The sequence below is a fragment of the Macrotis lagotis genome, chromosome 5 (assembly GCF_037893015.1).
Source record: "Macrotis lagotis isolate mMagLag1 chromosome 5, bilby.v1.9.chrom.fasta, whole genome shotgun sequence".
Taxonomy (NCBI): domain Eukaryota; kingdom Metazoa; phylum Chordata; class Mammalia; order Peramelemorphia; family Peramelidae; genus Macrotis; species Macrotis lagotis.
This window is the reverse complement of record NC_133662.1, coordinates 259761434-259779854: the sequence shown is the minus strand read 5'-3', so window position 1 is coordinate 259779854 and position 18421 is coordinate 259761434. Positions and strand designations below refer to the sequence as shown.

Here is an 18421-nt window from a genome sequence, read left to right as displayed (position 1 = left end):
ATAATGCACAAATGTAAACCCATATATTACATGCATATAACAATATGTGTTTATAAATATAAAAGTATAGATATAGATATGGATGTAGATATAGAGATACAGAGAGAGAGACAGAGGCAGACAGAATCAGGGGGGCAGGAAGGAAAGGGGGAGAGAGGAATAGAGTGGAAGAGAGGAACTAAAGCTTATGAGTATATTGGTTTCTCTGGTTTAGTTAATAAACTGGCAGCGAGAGCTCAAGGCTAACTGATTGATAAGAGATATGGTGCATTTCTATAATTTTATGAGAAGATATATCAGGACATACCTCTTGATTATATTAGAACTTAGGATGAGACTAAGTGGGGAATCAAGCAACAAGCAAAGGAGTTGTGAATTGGTGTGGTTGTCACCACACCTTAGTTCCACACTTAATGCCCATCAAGGGTGAGGGTGGGGGAAATCATCAACTGCTAAAAACTGACTACATCCAGATGAGGAAACTCAGGCTGGAAAGGTTGAGCTTGTGTCCTCTGACTCGAAACTAGCCACTATCTCCTCTGCCAAGCCAATTCATATTTCTTCTTTATGGTCCAACTAATAGAAACTCCCTTTCCTGGCTGCCTTCAACCCTACTCAGGTTTACCATCTGGTTGGCATGGACCTCAAGACCCTGTCTATGGATCACCTTGTCTTCTAAAGTGAGCAATGAGTATCAACACTTTTACAACCCAGTTTCTAATGCAAAGGTGATCGGGGGAGGGAGTAAACTGGCCCTGTACTTTGCCTCTTGCCTTGCCTCAACTGCTCTCCCTCCTTAATGGACCACAAAATCAAATTTTCTTTCTCTACTCTCCTAGTGTAGTAATGTCACTGCCCCATCTGTTTGTTCCAGCACAATCTGATTCCTTGTCCTCACCCTGACAAGCTATTTTAAAACAGAAGAAAGCTGGCTGATAAATATTGCATAAAGATGCCCAAATGTCTGCAGGCAAGACTTGAAAGGCCTGTCCACGTGTCTAAGTACTGATCTATGTTGTATGCTGGCCTGAACATTAAGAACAGACGAGATGTGGGCTCATTCAAAGGCCTAGTCCCACTGGGAACATCAATCTAAAAAGATCTTTTTGCTCCTGTTGTCATCCTAATTTTTTTTCCCACAGTGAAGGAAGATGCCTATGGATGAATACTTACAAGAAAAAGTCTCTGGTCCGTACTTTTGAAACAGAGTTCCCTAGAAGGTGGAAGGCTTGTTCACTCTTCTCAAGCTATCCAAAGGAGAGAGAATTGGAGACCCTGGTTCCAAGAGATGGTTGAAGGCTGTCTCCCTCTGCCTTTCTCTTTAAACTTGTGAAAAGAATCTTTTTTGTTTCATTTCATTTTATGGATGCCTTTTGTTTTAACAAGCCATTAATGTTCAAATAAGCTCCTTCCCCAATTCCTAGCCAGTGAGCCTTCTGAACAAAGATTTTTTTTAAAAAAAGTCATAGTTCAGATGGCACTATATCCCATGGAGCATACAATGAACCAGCATATGTGGTAGATTAGAAAAGCCAGAGGAGATCAAGTTTTATATAGGTTGCTCTCACATTATGGAAAAAAGAGTTCCGATAAACTAACCAACAGATGGGCTACATTGGTGTAGCATTCCTCACCCCAACCCTACAACTCTCCAATTACCATCTTGGGAATATAAATCTAGAGCCTGAAGGTCATCTGGCAATATCCAATTTTACAGAGAAGAAAACTGAGGTCCAGGGAGGCAAAGTCACTTGCCTAAGGTCACACTAGTAAGTGGAAGAGTCAGAATTTGAACCTAGTTCTGAAGAGAACCAGGAATTCCAAGACTTGGAGGTGAGAAGGGAGAGCACTTCAGGCACAGCAGACAGGAGATACAGAGGTGAGGAGATAGGAGATCACATCATAAATGAGGATCAATAAGGTGGCCAACTTGACTGGACCATAGTTTAAGGAAGAAGACTGGGAAAGAGGGCAGCTAGGGAGAGTGGATAGAGAGCACTGACCCTGGAGTCAGGAGGACCTGAGTTCAAATCCAGCCTTAAGACACTTAATACTTACTTAGCTGTTTGACCTTGGGCAAGTCACTTAACCCCATTGCCTTGCCCAAAAAAAAAAAGATGACGGGGAAGGGACCAGATTGTGAGGAACTTTAAGCCAGGCAGAGTTTATTTTTTTTCACTTAAGAGGGAACCTAGGACTTTTTTTGAGAGTGACCTGATCAGACCTATTCTTTAGGAAATTCACTATGCTAGGTTGTGTAGAAGACAGATTGCAGTGGAAGGAGACTTGGAGGAGGAAAACAAATGATGAGGGTATTGCAATAATCCAGAAGAGAGGTGATAAGGGTCTGAAGGAGGGTGACAATTGTGTGACTGGAAAGGAGATGTATGTTTGAGGGTTGTTAGGGAGATGAAATGGCAGATCTTTCAATTGATTACATAAAGAATGAGAGTAAGGAGTCAGAGAGGTTGATGAGTTGCAAACTGAAAAGGAGGGCAGAAGGAAGCCCTTAAATTAGTGGTTCAATGAAGGAATGGATGAATAATCATTTATTAAGCATTTACTGTGAGCAAAATACAAGGTTACAAATAAAAAGAGAGACCCTGCTCTCTAGGAACTTCCATTCTAAAGGAGGGAGACAACACACAGGGAAGTTTTAAGCTGCAGGTCAGAGGGAAAAGTCTCTGGGGGGCAGTCACAATAAAGACTTCTTTAACATCATTTTTGCAGATAAAATTTTTTTTCCCATTACTGTTGTTGAACTGTTTAATAGTGACAAAAAATATTTTTTAATTTATAAACAAAGTGTTAAAATATAGGCTTGGTGTAGAGTTTGGTTTATGTTTCAGATTTCCTTTTTTGTTGTTTTGAATAGATTTTTATTGATATCTTTTGTTGTTATATCACAAAAATTTTCCCTTGCAGTCTTCTTTCTGCCTCATCCCAGAGAGTTTCAAGTTTTTTTAACTTTGAATTTTTTATTTTATTTTTTCTGAATTACATGTACATTTTTTAACATTTTTAAAAATTTTGAGTTCCAAATTCTTTCCCTATCTCACCTCCCCCTCCTTAAGAAGACAATTTGATGTAGATTATGCATGGGCAGTCATGCAAAACATTTCCATATTAGCCATATTGTAATACAAAATGTAGACCAAAAAAATTCAAGAAAAATAAGAAAAATTTATACTTTGATCTTCATTCAGACTCCAACAGTTCTTTCATCAGAGGTAAAGGCATTTTTTTTTATCATAAATCCTTCAGAATTGTCTTGGATCACTGTATTGCTGAGAATAGCTAAGTCTTTCACAGTTGATCATTCTTCCAATATTGCTGTTACTGTGTACAATGTTCTCCTGGTTCTGCTCAATTTACTATGCATCCATTCAGGTTAAGTCTTTCTAGGTTTTTTCTGAAAACATCCTGCTCATCATTTCTTATAGCACAATAACATTCCATCACAATCATATACTGTAACTTCAGCCATTCTCCTATTGTTAAGTATCCCATTCATTTCCAATTCTTTTAGTGCCATTGGTCTTGATAGTGAGCTCTTTCTTTTCTGCATCTTTAGAAGCTATGGTAACAACACTACATCAGACAGCATCTATGTCAGATCACATCCCCATAGGGATGCTTCTTTTGATGATAACTGTGGATTGGAAGTAGCACCCTTGGTCTAGAAGGTGCTACCTTAGCCAGGACTCATGGTTTTGTCTTCCATAAGTGGTAGCTGGTGTTGGTAAGAAAGGCAGACAATTTTTCCAAGATGGCTGGAAGGGCAGAACTAGAAGTAGGTTCAGTGTTTATAGGAGGCATTGATTTTTCTAAAGCTTTTGAGTTAAGGGTCTTGGATTATCTCCACTGGAGTCTGAGAGGAGGAGGGAAGTCAAGGTGGAAATGGTGATTTGACCTGCTAAGCATATGTCTCTCCCTCAGGGTTCCTTTGATACTTAAGTTAGGCTGGCTTATCTACCTTTGATAATAATAGGGAAGTTCAAAAGGGGTGCATTTGAAAGGAAAAACCAGAATTCTATCTTAACTGTGTTGAGTTTGAGATGCCACTGGAATATCTCATTTGAAATGCCTTTCAGCCAGATGATTATGGACTGGAGCTCAGGAGACTGGAGTTAATTACTTAGATCTAGGAGTCAACTTCAAAGAGATGATTATTGAACCTGGGGAACCAAAGGAATGAGTGTAGAGGGAGAAGGGAAGAGGTCCAAGAATAAAGGCTAAAAGGATGTCCACAGTTAATGGGCACAACATGGATTGTAGTAAAGTAGACTGAGGAGAGGTCATAAAAGGAGGAGAACTAAATACAATAATACTGCTAAATTGTAGAAAGATGAGCTATCCAGGAGAAGATGGTTAATAATGTCAAATGCTAAAGAGAGCTCCACAAAGGATGAGGTTTAAACAAAGGCCATTAGCTGTGACCATGAAGAGATCTCCAGTAATTCAAGAAAAAATAGTTTCAGTCAAATGATGAAATCAGAAACCTGATTATAGAAGGCTTAGGTGAGAATGACAGAAGAACTGGATGCAAGGACTGCAGCTTTCTCAAGGTGTTTAGCCAAGGAGAGAAGAGATAGAGAGTAGTAGATAGTGGAGATAGTTGGATTCAGTGACTCTGGGTCTCGGCTCCTAGAACCACTTCCTATTGAAATGGCATGGAACTATTTCCTGTATTCACAGGAGAGAATCAAATAAAAAGAGATGGATTCAGATGCCTAGGAAGCAGTTTGGTGGCTATCTTCCAGAAAATTTGACCATAATTTGTTTATGGTTTTGACCCATTAAAATCACCCTACAGAGGCAGCTCCATAGAAGGGATCACCAAGCCCATGATTTTCCCCATTGATTTTGCTTTGCAAGATTTTGATTGAGTTTCGATTAATATCAGCAGTGTTTGCTTGAGGTTGGTATGTGGGAGGTCCCACTTGGATAGCCTAGGTGAGTGAGGTCACAGTTTACTGCTCTGAAGTTCCCCCAAGCTCTGCCATTCCTGAAGAGGAGGGTTCCCCTGGGAGGCCAATTTCTTCAGAAGATTACAGGGCTCCAACTTGGGGATGTCCAGATTCTTCTGGTAATATTTCTGTAATTTCTCAACTATTTTGGGTAATCCCACTGTGGAGGCATAAAACATGGGTCCACCCTTGTGCTTCGGCCATCCATAACCATTAATATAGATTACATCAATGTGTGTAGGGCTAGCAGCCATACCTTCTTCTAAGATACGAAAGCCTTCATTGATGAGGGAATACAGTGAGCGCTCCAAGATCTCATCTGGCATTATAGGCCGTGGCTCAATATGATGCTTCTGCCTGTACTCAGATAAGAATTTGGAAAGCCAGGGATCAGGTTTGTGAATCCTGCCCATTGGTTTATCATATTGATACCAGCCTTTGCCGGTCTTTTGACCTAGTCTTCCATGTTCACACAGAATATCAGGAATTGGGCAATACCGTTTCCCGTCACGCCTGCGCATTGATGTTCCTGGGGCTAATGCAGGTCCTGTGAGGCCCTGACCCTTCCGTAATTTCCACCCCACATCCAAGCCTGACAGATCTGCCACTCGGAAAGGACCCATTCTGAAACCAAACTCTTCCAGAACTTTATCGATTTCCTCTGGCTTGCTACCATCTTCTAATAAAAACATATTCTGTTCACGGAAAGAGGACAGCATTCGATTGCCAACAAATCCAAAGCAATTTCCAACAACAACACCAACCTTTTTAATGATTTTTGCCAAGCTCATGACAGTGGCGATGGTAGTAGGGGATGAATAACGGCTAGGAATGACCTCCAACAAATTCATAAGATGAGCTGGGGCAAAAAAATGGGTGCCAATGACCTGGTGAGGGTGACTTGTAGACAAAGCGATCTCATCAATATCCAGAGCTGAGGTATTGGTGCACAGAAAGGCTGAAGGCTTGCATATGGCTGACAATTTGCTGAATATCTGTTTCTTCAACCCGATTTCCTCAAATACAGCCTCAATCACTAAATCCACACCTGCTACCTCATCCAGGAAGGTGGTAAATTGTAACCTTGGCTGTTTCCACTCTTGGCCAATCTGCTTCTGTTTGGAGGCTTCATGTTCTAAGAGAGAGATAATCATCTTTTTGGCCTGGTCCAGTTGCTTCTTGTCCTGTTCCATAGCAATAACAGGGATGTTGGCCTTGATAAGAGAGATAACAATGCCTCTTCCCATTGTTCCCAAACCTAGAGACAAAAGAAGAGATTGAGATTACTATCAGAAACAGCAGAAGATCTCACCAGGGAAAAGGCTGAAACCAATCCTAGAGAACTGGAAGTGAAGTACACCGCGCACACAGACACACAGACACACAGACACACACACACACAGACACACAGACACACACACACACAGACACACACACACACAGACACACACACACACACACACACACAGACACACACACACACACACACACACACACACACACTCCATTATGGAAAGAGAAAGAGACTGGGCATCACACCGAATTCAACTGGGGGCTTTTTTCCTCTGGGTCCCCAAGCACCAGCCTTTTCTTCATTTCCTAGGTTGCTGATATCAGATGTGTAGATGGAAAAAAGCTTATTAATAATTATACAGCTTTTCTCCCTTTCACGCTTTTGGCCTCTTCTGGTTGGTGGAGTGTCTGCTAGCACCGGCTGTGGTGTAAAGATGGCCAAGTCTAAGAATCATACCACCCACAATCAATCACAAAAGTGGCACAGAAATGGCATCAAGAAACCTAGGTCACAGAGATAAGAGTCTCTGAAAGGGGTTGATCCCAAGTTTCTGAGAAACATGTGCTCTACCAAGAAACACAACAAGAAAGGGCTGAAGAAGATGCAGGCCAACGACACCAAAGCCATCCAGGCCCGAGCAGAGGCTATCAAGGCCCTGAGTACCAAGGCCTCCAAGGCCAAGCTCCTCAGGTCCAAGATCCCCAAGGCCAGTGCCCAGAGTGCTAATCACAAGATGGCCACCAAGCATCCAGGTCCTAGGATTGGCATCAAACATCCAGGCCCCAGGATCACTAAGCCTGACTCTAAGGTTGCCAGAACCACTGACCCCAAGGCTGCCAAGCCCACTGACCCCAAGGCTGCCAAGCCCACCAAGGACAGCAAGTCTGATCCCAAGGCCACCAAGTCTGTCACCAAGGTCACCAAGTCTGATACTAAGGCTGCTAAGCCTACTGAGTCCAAACCCAAAGATGCTGGAGGTAAAACGGCTAGTCCCAAACCTTCAAAATAGATGCATTAGGACCTAAGGACTTGTTTAAATCCTAAACCACCATTTTTCCCCCCCCAGGGAGGGGATGATTATTCACTATTTTGTACAAATAAAGGAAATGGTGAGTCATAAGAAAAAAAAATAATTATACAGAGAGGCTAAAAGAATTGGCCTAGGAATCAAGAAAACTTGGGTTTGTTTGAATCCTACTTCTGGCACCATATTAGTTATGTGACTATTTTGGCATGATCAAACAGGTTGGAGGCTCCATCTTGTTCCAACTCATAATCTTTGTGGCTTTACAGACCCTAATTCTCTTCACTGACTACTTTCTCCTCTCTATCTCTTCTTATGGAAATCTCTAGGTGGGGGACTTTGTATTAGTATCTCAATTGCTTAGGAAAGTACCTGGAATGTAACAGATATTTAATCAATTCATTTTTTTTCATCCATTCAATCTGGAGGCAAGCCTCAGCTGGGCCCTGCTTCTCACTCCCACAAGAGGTTTGGGCAGCTATTCCAGCCCTCAGTAACCTCTTTCTGGTTCTCTTGCATCCTAGGCTTCCCAGCCACCAATGATTCCTCCCCACCCCCACTATGCAAAAGCACTACAGTCTTTGGATAAAGGTGCTCCAGGCCCATGTAGAATCCAGGAGCTTCAGACTAGTCCCAATCATTGGGCTGGAGGTGATTTATGGCTTCCATACCAGTGGGAGACTGCTCCTACCCAGAGAGAACAGGGAATTGGGTTTAGGAGACATTACTATGGCCCCTTGTCCCAAGACAATGGTGCCCTCCCTCAATGGCAAGATATACATGCCATACAAGAGACCATCTACCTGGCTCCCTCTCTTTACATTTGAAAAAATTAAGACCCAGATAAGTATATTGAACTGCAGAAACAGAAGAGACTTTAGAGGCATCAAGTCTAATCATTTTACAGAGAAGGAAATTGAGGCCTAGAGAGGATTAACTTAATGGCAAATGGTAGTTAATGGCAAAATCAGGAACATATCTATCTTCAATTTCTCCAAACCCAACAACTTTTGCTTATTATGTATCAGACAAATATTAGGAATAAGTAAACAGGAAGTTGGTCCCTGCCCTTAAGTAGTTTGCATTCTAATATTGAGAGATACCAGGCCAGCCAGGTGGTGCAGTGGATAGAGTACCAGCCCTGGAGTCAGGAAGACCTGTGTTCAAATATGACCTCAGACACTTAATAATTACCTGGCTGTATGACCTTGGGCAAGTCACTTAACCCCATTGCCTTAAATTTAAAAAAAACATAAAAAAAGAAAGATAACACAAGGCAGAGGTCAGAGAGAGGCATCCACAAAATGGCATGATAGCCTAGTCTAGAGAATGAAGACTATCTGGTCCGGCCCTTCCTCCAAATGGAAATTTTGGGCAAAACTCATCAGTGGGAGAAGGGAACCAGAAGAGAGAAGGCAGCCTGAACATGGTGACCAAGCCATTGTGGCTGCCCTCCTTCAGACACTCTTAAGCAGATGTGGTACCAGAAAAAGGATGCTATGTCTCTCTTAATGTAATTTTAAATTCATATTATTCTTTCTTTGCACAAGCTCAAGGTACAATGAACTCTTTTTAGACAAACTATTGTCTCACCATGCCCTCCCCCCAGTCTTGTAAATGTGAAGTTGATTTTTTGGATCCTCCAATTTAAGGTTTTACATTTATTTCTATTAAGTTTAATCTTATTAAATTCAACTCAGTGCTTTCCTCTATCAAGATCTTTTTTGAATCCTGACCCTATCAATCATTAAGAAGGCTATACATACCAGCTTCAGATTTGACAAAGATTCTGTGGTTTTATCCAAATCACTGATAAAAATATTAAATGGCACAGAGTCATGTACAGATCCCTAGTCTATGCCCTTGGAGCCTCCTAAAAGCCTGCTCTTGCCATGTTTCTCTCTTCATCTTACTTGCTAGTTGTATGACCTTAGCTGAGTCATTTAACTTTAAGCCTCAATTTCTTCCTCTGTAAATATCCATGCTCCCTATCTCCCAGAACTATGTGACTTCAGTGCATAGTACTAAATGGATTAGGCAGGCATTTAATAAGTATTTATTAACTCATTGACTGGCTCAAACAAGATGGAAAGCCATGGATAGAAAACACTGTTCTGAAAACGATCTGGCATTTTAGTGAATAAAAAACTTACTGTCAGCCATGAGATGCAGCTGCTAAAACAGTGAATATGGTCCTGGACTACAATGCGCCATATCTTCTTGGAATAAGGTCATGGCAGTCCTTCTGTACTCTATTGTTATCTACTGTCCCTGGATGTCTTTAGAGTGTTCAGTTTGGGGTGCAACAATTCAAGATGGCCACTGATAAGTTCAATGAGCATCCAGTAGAGGAAAATGAGGTTGGGGAAGGACCTGGAGTAGATGTTAGATGAAGGTCACTTTCAGGGAAGGATAAACCTGGAGAAAAGACTGAATGTGGCATGAGAGTTGTCTGTTTTGATGAAAGGCCATCATACTGAAAGGAGACTAGACCTGTTCTGTTTGGTCCCCAGATTAGAACCAAGAGTTACTGGTCAGGGAAGCTTCCAAGAGGCCAGCTGAGGTCCCTCCTACCTCTCAGATTCAGTAATTCTGTGATTCCACAAATGAGTAGGGATCCACAGAACTATCAACGTTAGTAACTCATAAAGGCCATCACCTAAATCTTAGAAGGATTATGCCTGAGTTTGTGAAAGGGAGGACAAACCCATCAAAATCACAGGGCTTGAAGAGACTGGGATTCTTGCCCTAGGACCTAAGCAAATTTTCTTATGCTCTGGTGTGGAAAATTGAGCAGACTGTTGAGATTTCTTACCCACTACGGCTGCAGATGAGATAGGTTGTGCTGAGGAGTTCTTCCATGACGCTCCAGAGGGAGTTGACCATCTTGCCACAGACCTCTCAGCAAAGAAAACATACTGTAGGGCTCTAGCTTGTCCTGAGTTCAAAAGGTACAGGAACAGCTCTTTCTCTTTCTCTTTCCCTTCTGAGTATGGATATTGGACAGCAGCCTGGACGGCTCGTACACAAGCCTCCCGAGAAATGCACCCTGGGAATTGTTTCTTCATCTTAAGCAGAGTTTCCTGGAAAATGGTGTCCATATTTGGTAAGCTCGGAACTGACCTGGTCTTGAGTCTCCGAGAGCCTATGGGCTGGCCTGAAAGAAACAGACTGTATTTAGAACCTTCTAAAGGCTACCTGCAAGTATGCCCATCTGGGGAAGAGAAATTTAAAAACACAAACAAAGCTCATTTCACTAAGTAATTAATGTTGAGATTTTAGTTATGCTCATTAGAACAATCAGGAAGTCCCTAATAATAGCAGCTGTGACATGGTCTCACTAGCTAGCATTTTATCAATTCGGATAAATTTTCCATTCCTAATTCCATTATGAAAATGAGCATCCACCTACTGGTCCAACCACACCCAACCTTCATTTGACACTGGGGAGGAACTTGCGTCTGTTCATGGGATTTTAAAGGAAAATTATACTTGCTCAGATTAAGGCATTCTCTAAAATATATTTAATTCAAAAGAATTTTCAGAGCATTGTAGGGAGATTTAGGGCCAAGAAGACTTGATTTTGAATTCTCCTTCTGTGAGATGAACTGTGAGGTTTGGTGGAAAAGCACTGGCTTCAGTCTCAGAGGTTCTGTTTATCAAATTGCTATCCCTCTCCTCAATGAGTTCCAAGGTCCCTTCCAGCTCCAAATTTATGATGCTTTATTCCTATGATAAGCTGCAAGGTGGTACCCTGCTGCACAGAGGGCAGGGCCTGGACTCAGGCCTTCAAATCCCATCTCAGATGAGGATGATGTTTGTCCTTCATTTCCTAAAAAGACCATGATCTCGGGGAAAAGATACCATGACATTACATAACTTGAATTTGAGTGAGGGGGGCTTTCTCCTATGGAGTCATCTGGATCCAATGACCAGATATGAATCAAGATGACTGGAGATGACCCTGGATGTGAGGCAATTAGTGTTAAGTGACTTACCCAAGATCACACAGCTAGTCAGTGTCTGAGACCAGATCTGATCTCAAGCCCTCCTGATTTCAGAGCCAGAGTTCTACCCACTGTGTCACCTAACTGAATTACTAGCTCAAGGGGACCCTGAGAAAGACATAACCCTGCTTGCCTCAGTTTCCTTATCTGTAAAATGAACTGGAGAAGGAAATGGCAAACCACTCCAATATCTTTGCCACAGAAATCCCAAATGGGGTCATAAAGAGTCGGACCACTGAAATGATTGAACAAGAATAACATATTCCTGTGATCCTACAGTTTCCTGATACAACAAAAAGAACACTGGCTTTTGAGTTAGAGGTCTTGAATTCAAATCCTGACTTTTTCACTTATTACTTGGGTAAGCTTGGGCTACTCATTTTCTCTAGGCCTCAATTTTCCCATTTGAAACAAAGAGGGGATAGGGTTAGATAGCCTCTGGGCTCGACTTCCAGCTAACAGTTCTCAGATCCTCCGAACCCCAGAGCATCTTCAGTTATCCACATTGGCAATGAATTGTCCCTCTCTACCATATACATCTCTGCTATGAACAGTTAAGCAGGTTCCACGGGAGAATTCACCAGTATCTGGGTGCCCTCCAGTGGCTAAATTATGAAATGTTGGAAATGAAAAAAAAACCTTTGGAAATGGAAGACTATTTTATCTTCCTCTTCTTCAAAGAATCCTTCCAAGCTAGAAGGAACCTTTAGAGGTCAGAGGTTAGCCCATTCCTGAGGAAGAATTCCATACTCTACAACATACCAGACGAGTGTTAGACCTGGAGTCAGGAAATCCCAAGTTCAAATCCTGCCTTAGACACGTACTAGCTGTGTGATCCTGGGAAAGTCATTTCACCTTTGTTTTTCTCATTTCCTCATCTGTAAAATGGGAATATAAGAGCATGCGCCTACCTGGGTGTTGTGAGAGTCAAATGAGGTCATATTTCTAAGGTATTTCATAAACCCTAAAGCTATATATATAAAGGAGAGCTGTTATTATTAGCCAGACTTTGGATGAAGGTCGTCTGATTCCCAGTAACCTCCATTTTCCACTCTACCAGATGCCTCTACATTTAGCCCTTCCTCACTTTTTTTTTTTAGGTTTTTATAAGGCAAATGGGGTTAAGTGGCTTGCCCAAGGCCACACGGCTAGGTAATTATTAAGTGTCTGAGACCGGATTTGAACCCAGGTACTCCTGACTTCAGGGCCGGTGCTTTATCCACTGTGCCACCTAACTGCCCCTCTTCCTCACTTCTTGCTTGGTCCATTACAAACATCTGCTCATTGGTTTCCTTGCCTCAAGTCTCTCCCCTCTATGTCTCAGAGGCAAGTGGGTGATACAGTGGATGGAGCACCAGAAGATGGAATCCAGAAGATCCAGTCTCAGACTCTTGCTAGCTGGGTGACCCTGGGCAAGTCACTTAACCTCTGATGGCCTCAGTTTATTCATCAGCAAAATGGAGATGATAATAATAACACTTCCCTTGTTGGGTTCATTGTGAGGATCAAATGAGAAGACAAGTATAAAAGCCTTTAGGAACCCAAAAGCTCTCTGTAAATTGTTATGATTATGTTGTTAAACCATGAATCTGATCATGTCATTTCCCTGCTCAAGAGGCTTCAACATCTAAGAGCAAATAGAAGTTTCTCTGCCAGCATTTCCATTCTTTTACAATCTTAGTCTGCCAGACTTTCATTTGGAGCCTTTCCATCAGAGTCAGCCCCTCCCTTATCCTGTCTCTATCTTGTTTATATCTAGATGTCCGCAGGAGGTTTCCTCCATTGGACTGGAAGCTCCTTAAGGGCAGGGTCTGGTTTTGCTTTCTTTGCCTCTTCAGTGCTAGTACAACATGATCAATGATAATTAGACAACTGACTCCAGAATTACTTCTTTTTTGCTTTGGTTTGGTTTGGTTTTGGGGTATTGCGAGGCAATGGGGTTAAGTGACTTGCCCTAGGTCACACAGCTAGGTAATAATTAGTGTCTGAGGTAGGATTTCCACTCAGGTCCTTCTGACTCCAGGGCCCATGCTCTATCCACTGCCCCTACCTTCCCCACTTCTTTAAGAAGCATCCCTCTCTTTACACAATCTATTCCAGCCAAAACAACCTGTTTGCTGTCTCTTGCAGGTGAAACTTATCTCCCACCTCTGCAACTTTGCCCAGTTCATCTTCCATGCCCTCCCTCCTCACTTCTACCCGTTAGAATCTCAGGCTTCCTTCAAGATCATCTCAAGTATTTCCTCCTATATTAGACCTTAATCTCCCCACCTGTATACTCCGTATTTACTGAAAAATTAATCAGACAGTAAAAACATTTACCAAGTGGCCACTATAAGTCAGGTATATTGGGAATTAGTCCTGGGAATAATGATAATGATAATGATAATAATAATAATAATTTCATGAAATAATATATTTCCTCCTGTGAAGCAATTCATTTATGTAGCTACATTGGAATGTAGGTTCCCTGAGGGCAGGGATTGTTTCACTTTGGTCTTGGTACCACTAGTACCAGAGACTAACTTCAATGTTTGTGGATGGACTGCTTTCTTACATCTCTCCAAGATGGAACTTAGATAATCTTAGAATTTGGAACCTATGAGCTAAACCAAGCCAATAGAGAGCTTGTCATGTTTGTGTTACCAGGACAATGCTAACAAGGGGCTAAAGAGGACATTTTTCACCTGCAGCTCATACTTTGAAGCTACACTCCCACTGAAGAATTGGGGGCCCAGAACAGGATGACTTTGTCCCTTTTGGGGGCTCTTAGGGTAGCCCTGAAAGATCAGAAGATGCTTTCCTAAAGTTATGACTCATGAGCCCCCACTGGTGTGCTTCTTACCATGATTATGAGTTACCTATCAATTACACCACTAAGGGACACAGTTTTGAACTTGGAATCAAGAAGACATGAGTTCAAATCCTTCTTCAGACATTAATAGGCTATGTGACCCTGGGGAAGTCATTTAACATCAGTCTGCTTCAGTTTCCTTGTTTTTATTTTTTTTAGGTTTTTTTTTTTTTTTGCAAGGCAAATGGAGTTAAGTGTCTTGCCCAAGGCGACACAGCTAGGTAATTATTAAGCGTCTGAGACCGGATTTGAACCCAGGTACTCCTGACTCCAGGGCCGGTGCTTTATCCACTGCGCCACCTAGCTGCCCCAGTTTCCTTGTTTTTAAAGGGAGATAATGACAGCATCTGCCTCAAAGAGTTGTGATAAGGCCCAAATGAAATAGCATATGGATAACACTTTGCTAACATCTATGAACAAGGGATTTTGTCCTTTAGAAAAATGTAAGTATACACACACTCATACACACACACACACAAATGTACCCCTGTGTGAGTGTGTATTTGACTCCTTTTTCTGTACTTTTAAGAACAGAAGTGGTTAAAAAAGCCACCATAGAGAGCCTCCTGGTAATCAGATCAGATTAGCAATTATATAGAGTGAGGGGCAGCTAAGTGGTGCAGTGAGTGGATAGAGCACTAGCCCTCAAGTTGGGAGGACCTGAGTTCAGATCCAGCCTCAGACATTTAATGATAACCTAGTTATGACTTGGACAAGTCACTAAACCCCACTGCTTTGCAAAAAAAAACCCCAAAATCTAAATATTAAGTATAGGACATAACTGATCATCTCCCAAATCTAGCTCAAAAGCCTTCTCAGAATGCAACCCCTCTCAGCAATTGTATGGGGTAAAACTTGTCTATAAAAAAACCTCCCAAGGACACAGGAAGGACTTGTGTTTCTAGAGAGGAGATGAAAGGCCATGATTTCATGCCACAGGGGTGCTTATTTCTGTTTGAGACACCCATTCTTAAGGACTTTTCAATAAAGGATCCATCTTATTTCTCTTTTAAAAAAACAACTCCCCAAGAGGGAGATCTTTAAGAAAGTTAATCTTCCTGTCTCCCTAGATCCCTTTGGGGGTAAAGACTTAGTCCCAAGCTTTTATCATAACTGAGAAAGGTCCTAGGTAAATAGGGACCTTTCCTGGATTTAATAAAATTATTGATAACAAGGACCAGACTGAACAACACATCCTAAATCTCTTGATAGACATGTAATGAAGACCTACCTACTGAAGCCCCTCGCCTTCTGCCTGTGCCAATGTATCACCATGCTTCTCCAGAAAGCTTTTATGAGCTCAGTTCTACTGAGCTCCCTTTCATGTAGATTGACTACAAGCCCAGAAGAACAATAAACATGTGATCATTACTCTATTTGTCTTTTGTTAAAGCCAAACTGGGTAACTTTTTTTTTCATATCAAAACATTACTAGGAGCGGCTAGGTGGCACAGTGGATAGAGCACTGGCCCTGAAATCAAAAGGATCTGAGTTCAAATCCAACCTCAGACTCTTGATAATTACCTAGCTGTATCACCTTGGGCAAGTCATTTAACCCCAATGCCTTGCAAAAAACCCTCTAAATGCTAACTAATATTGTTAGTAGTAGTAGTAGTGTCGTCAACCTAACTTTATCAGCTTTTAGAAAGTGATATTTTTCTCTATTGGTAGAATTGATATAAAACATCCCACCTGATATCTATGATACTCTCCTATTACCATACAGACACTATAGGGAAAATAAGGTCATGCTTAGAGAGACTGAGTAGCAAAGGGATAACATACATTTCCTGGGTGACCTTTTTCTGAAGATATTTCTCAACAAATTCCCATGAAGTGTGATGGACCTTTTCTGCAGGGCTTTGAAAGCTAATTCAGTCTCCCTTTGGCTCCCAGTATTGGAACAGTTATAGAGATACTCCCAGGATGCTGATGGGAAGACTGGAAAGCCCCCAAACCTCTAGATGCTTCAAAACATACAAGATCCAATTCTAGATATTATGGTAAGATGACTTAGGTCCAAAACTCTGCCTCTCTGGCCCAATCAATTCCTCCTCAAGGTTTTGGCTGGAACAGGCTCTCCTCTCCATGAGCTTAAATCTCAGAATCTCTTGGCTTCTTACCTCGTTGACATTCAGCCAATCTAAACATGTTCCTATGAAATATTTCTCCAGTTGAGTGACGACCTTCCCTCCCTTAATCCAAAGCCTATCATCCATTTATTCAATAGAAAAGTGTTCTCATCAAGTTATGGTATCAAGGCTTAACATCTTAACACTTTAACAAGTATGGAATGATTTGATTTATTCCACCCAACCCTGCCCTTAAAACCCCAAGACTTGTTTTAGCCTGTCTGCCTAAGAATTGGGCTGAGAAGTTTCTGAAATGTTTTCAAAGCTGTATCAATAATATTTAAAAAGTCATTCCTTACCTGAAACATTTTTGGCCAACTTGATGGCTTCCTCAACTGGGTCCTTCACAATTTTGTCCAGTATCCCCAGTTTAAGTGCCTCAGGAGCCAGAACATGTCTTCCTACAACAAAGAAGTATTTGGGTGAAAGGACAGCCACGGTGATAATCCCAAAACCCCAGAATTTCTCAACTAGAAACCAACTTGGTTGAAGTATGACAGACTGGATTAGAGATTTGGTCTTGAAGCCATTAAGCCTGGGTCATCATAACAGTTTTAAAACTGGAAAGGGTCCAAGAGGCCACCTGGTTTAGATCATTTATATAACAGATAGGGAAACTAGGGTAAAGAGAAAGGAAATGTCTTGCCTGGTAGTGAGAAGGTGGGAAAGTTAAGACTTAAATGCAGGTCCTCTGACTCCAATTTAAACCACACTGCTTCTCTAAATCCACTTCTCAATTAGTTATTAGCTATGTGACTTTGGGCAAATCATTTTGAAACCATGTGCCTCAGTTTCCACACTTGTAAAATGAGAGGATTGATCTACATAGTCTCAGAAGTTCCTTCTATATCCAGATTAACCAAATTATCCCCATCATAATATGACTGACAAGTGGCCACCAAGCCTTTGCTTGAAGACTTCCAATTGAGGGGGGAACCACTGCCTCCCACTTTGGGTTAGCTCTAATTAACAGGATTTTTTTGATCTCCAACCCAAATCCGTCACTCTGAGACTTCCATCAATTGCTCCAAGTTAGTCTGCCAAGCAGGTCTTTCCATACAACAGTCCCTCTTGCAAGAAATCTTATCCTTCTATTCACCTCTCCTTTCCCATTCTTTAAGGATTAGCTCAAATGCCACTTATTCTAGGCAACCTTTCCCATGAAGTCAAATAAAACTGAGACTTTATTTGGTCATGGTGCTCCCAAGAGCTAAACTAGACAGGAGTCATTATTCTTATTTTACAAACTAAGAAACTGAGCCCAGAAGGGTGAGCCCAAGGTCATTTGGTGAGGTGAGGACATGATCAGATCTAGAATGAATGTCTTCATACTTCTTGCACAGTGGCTTGTCCACCCTCCTCAGTCCCCCCCCAAGAAAGTGTTTGTATGCATATAATGGTAAACAATTAAATTTACCTGAGGTGATCAGGTCAAGGGCAGCAGGGATTCCAATGAGCCTGGGGAGAAGCTGAGTCCCTCTTGCACCAGGGAGAAGTCCAATGATGACCTCTGGGAAACCAACTCGAGCCTATCAAATATGGAAGTATACCTAGACTCAATGAGTTGTTCTGATAGAGTCAGCAATCTACTCAAGATCTCTCCATTGGGAGGGATCTTAGAAGTCATCCTGACCCATCAAGAGATGAAAAGGGATGTCCACCATCACATTCCCAACAGGGTGCCTCAACTTCTGCTCAAAGACTCCAAGTGAGGACAGCTCCCTTTTCTGATGTCAAACCCAAATTAGTCACGGTACAACTTCCACTTGTAGCTAGCTCCCAGTTCTGGAGCCAAGCTTAATGAACTTGACCATTCTGCCACATGACTAATAGCCTTTCATAACTGCAAACAGTCATTCCAGCCTTTGGATTTTCTCTTATTCAGGCTAAAAAGTTCTGCTCCTTCAATTTGTCATTCTAAGGCATTCCCCAGCCTGGTCACTCTTTCTGGAAACACTCCAGTTTTTCAACGGCCTTTGTAAACCATGGCACCAAGAACCAGAGAATTAGGATTCTGCTACTTACTAATTGGGTGCCCTTGATAAATCCTGTTCTGAGTCAGTACCTATTTCTCCAAAGTTAAAAAATTGGACTAACTGACATTGAAGGCCCCTGTTAAGATTGACCCTATGGGGGGTGG

General features: G+C 41.8%; 1 protein-coding gene across 1 annotated transcript in view; it reads right to left on the bottom strand.

Annotated features, from left to right (window-relative positions):
* Window positions 1–2534: 2534 nt before the first annotated feature.
* Window positions 2535–18421, bottom strand: part of EHHADH (enoyl-CoA hydratase and 3-hydroxyacyl CoA dehydrogenase) — a 36535-nt gene continuing 20648 nt past the window's right edge. The window contains exons 4-7 of the mRNA XM_074189581.1: window positions 17699–17810; window positions 16581–16682; window positions 10104–10445; window positions 2535–6228 (exon numbers count right to left, since the gene is read on the bottom strand). Of these exons, the coding sequence (XP_074045682.1) occupies window positions 4967–6228; window positions 10104–10445; window positions 16581–16682; window positions 17699–17810 (1818 nt within the window). The 3' untranslated portion in view covers window positions 2535–4966. The remainder of the gene's footprint in view (window positions 6229–10103; window positions 10446–16580; window positions 16683–17698; window positions 17811–18421) is intronic.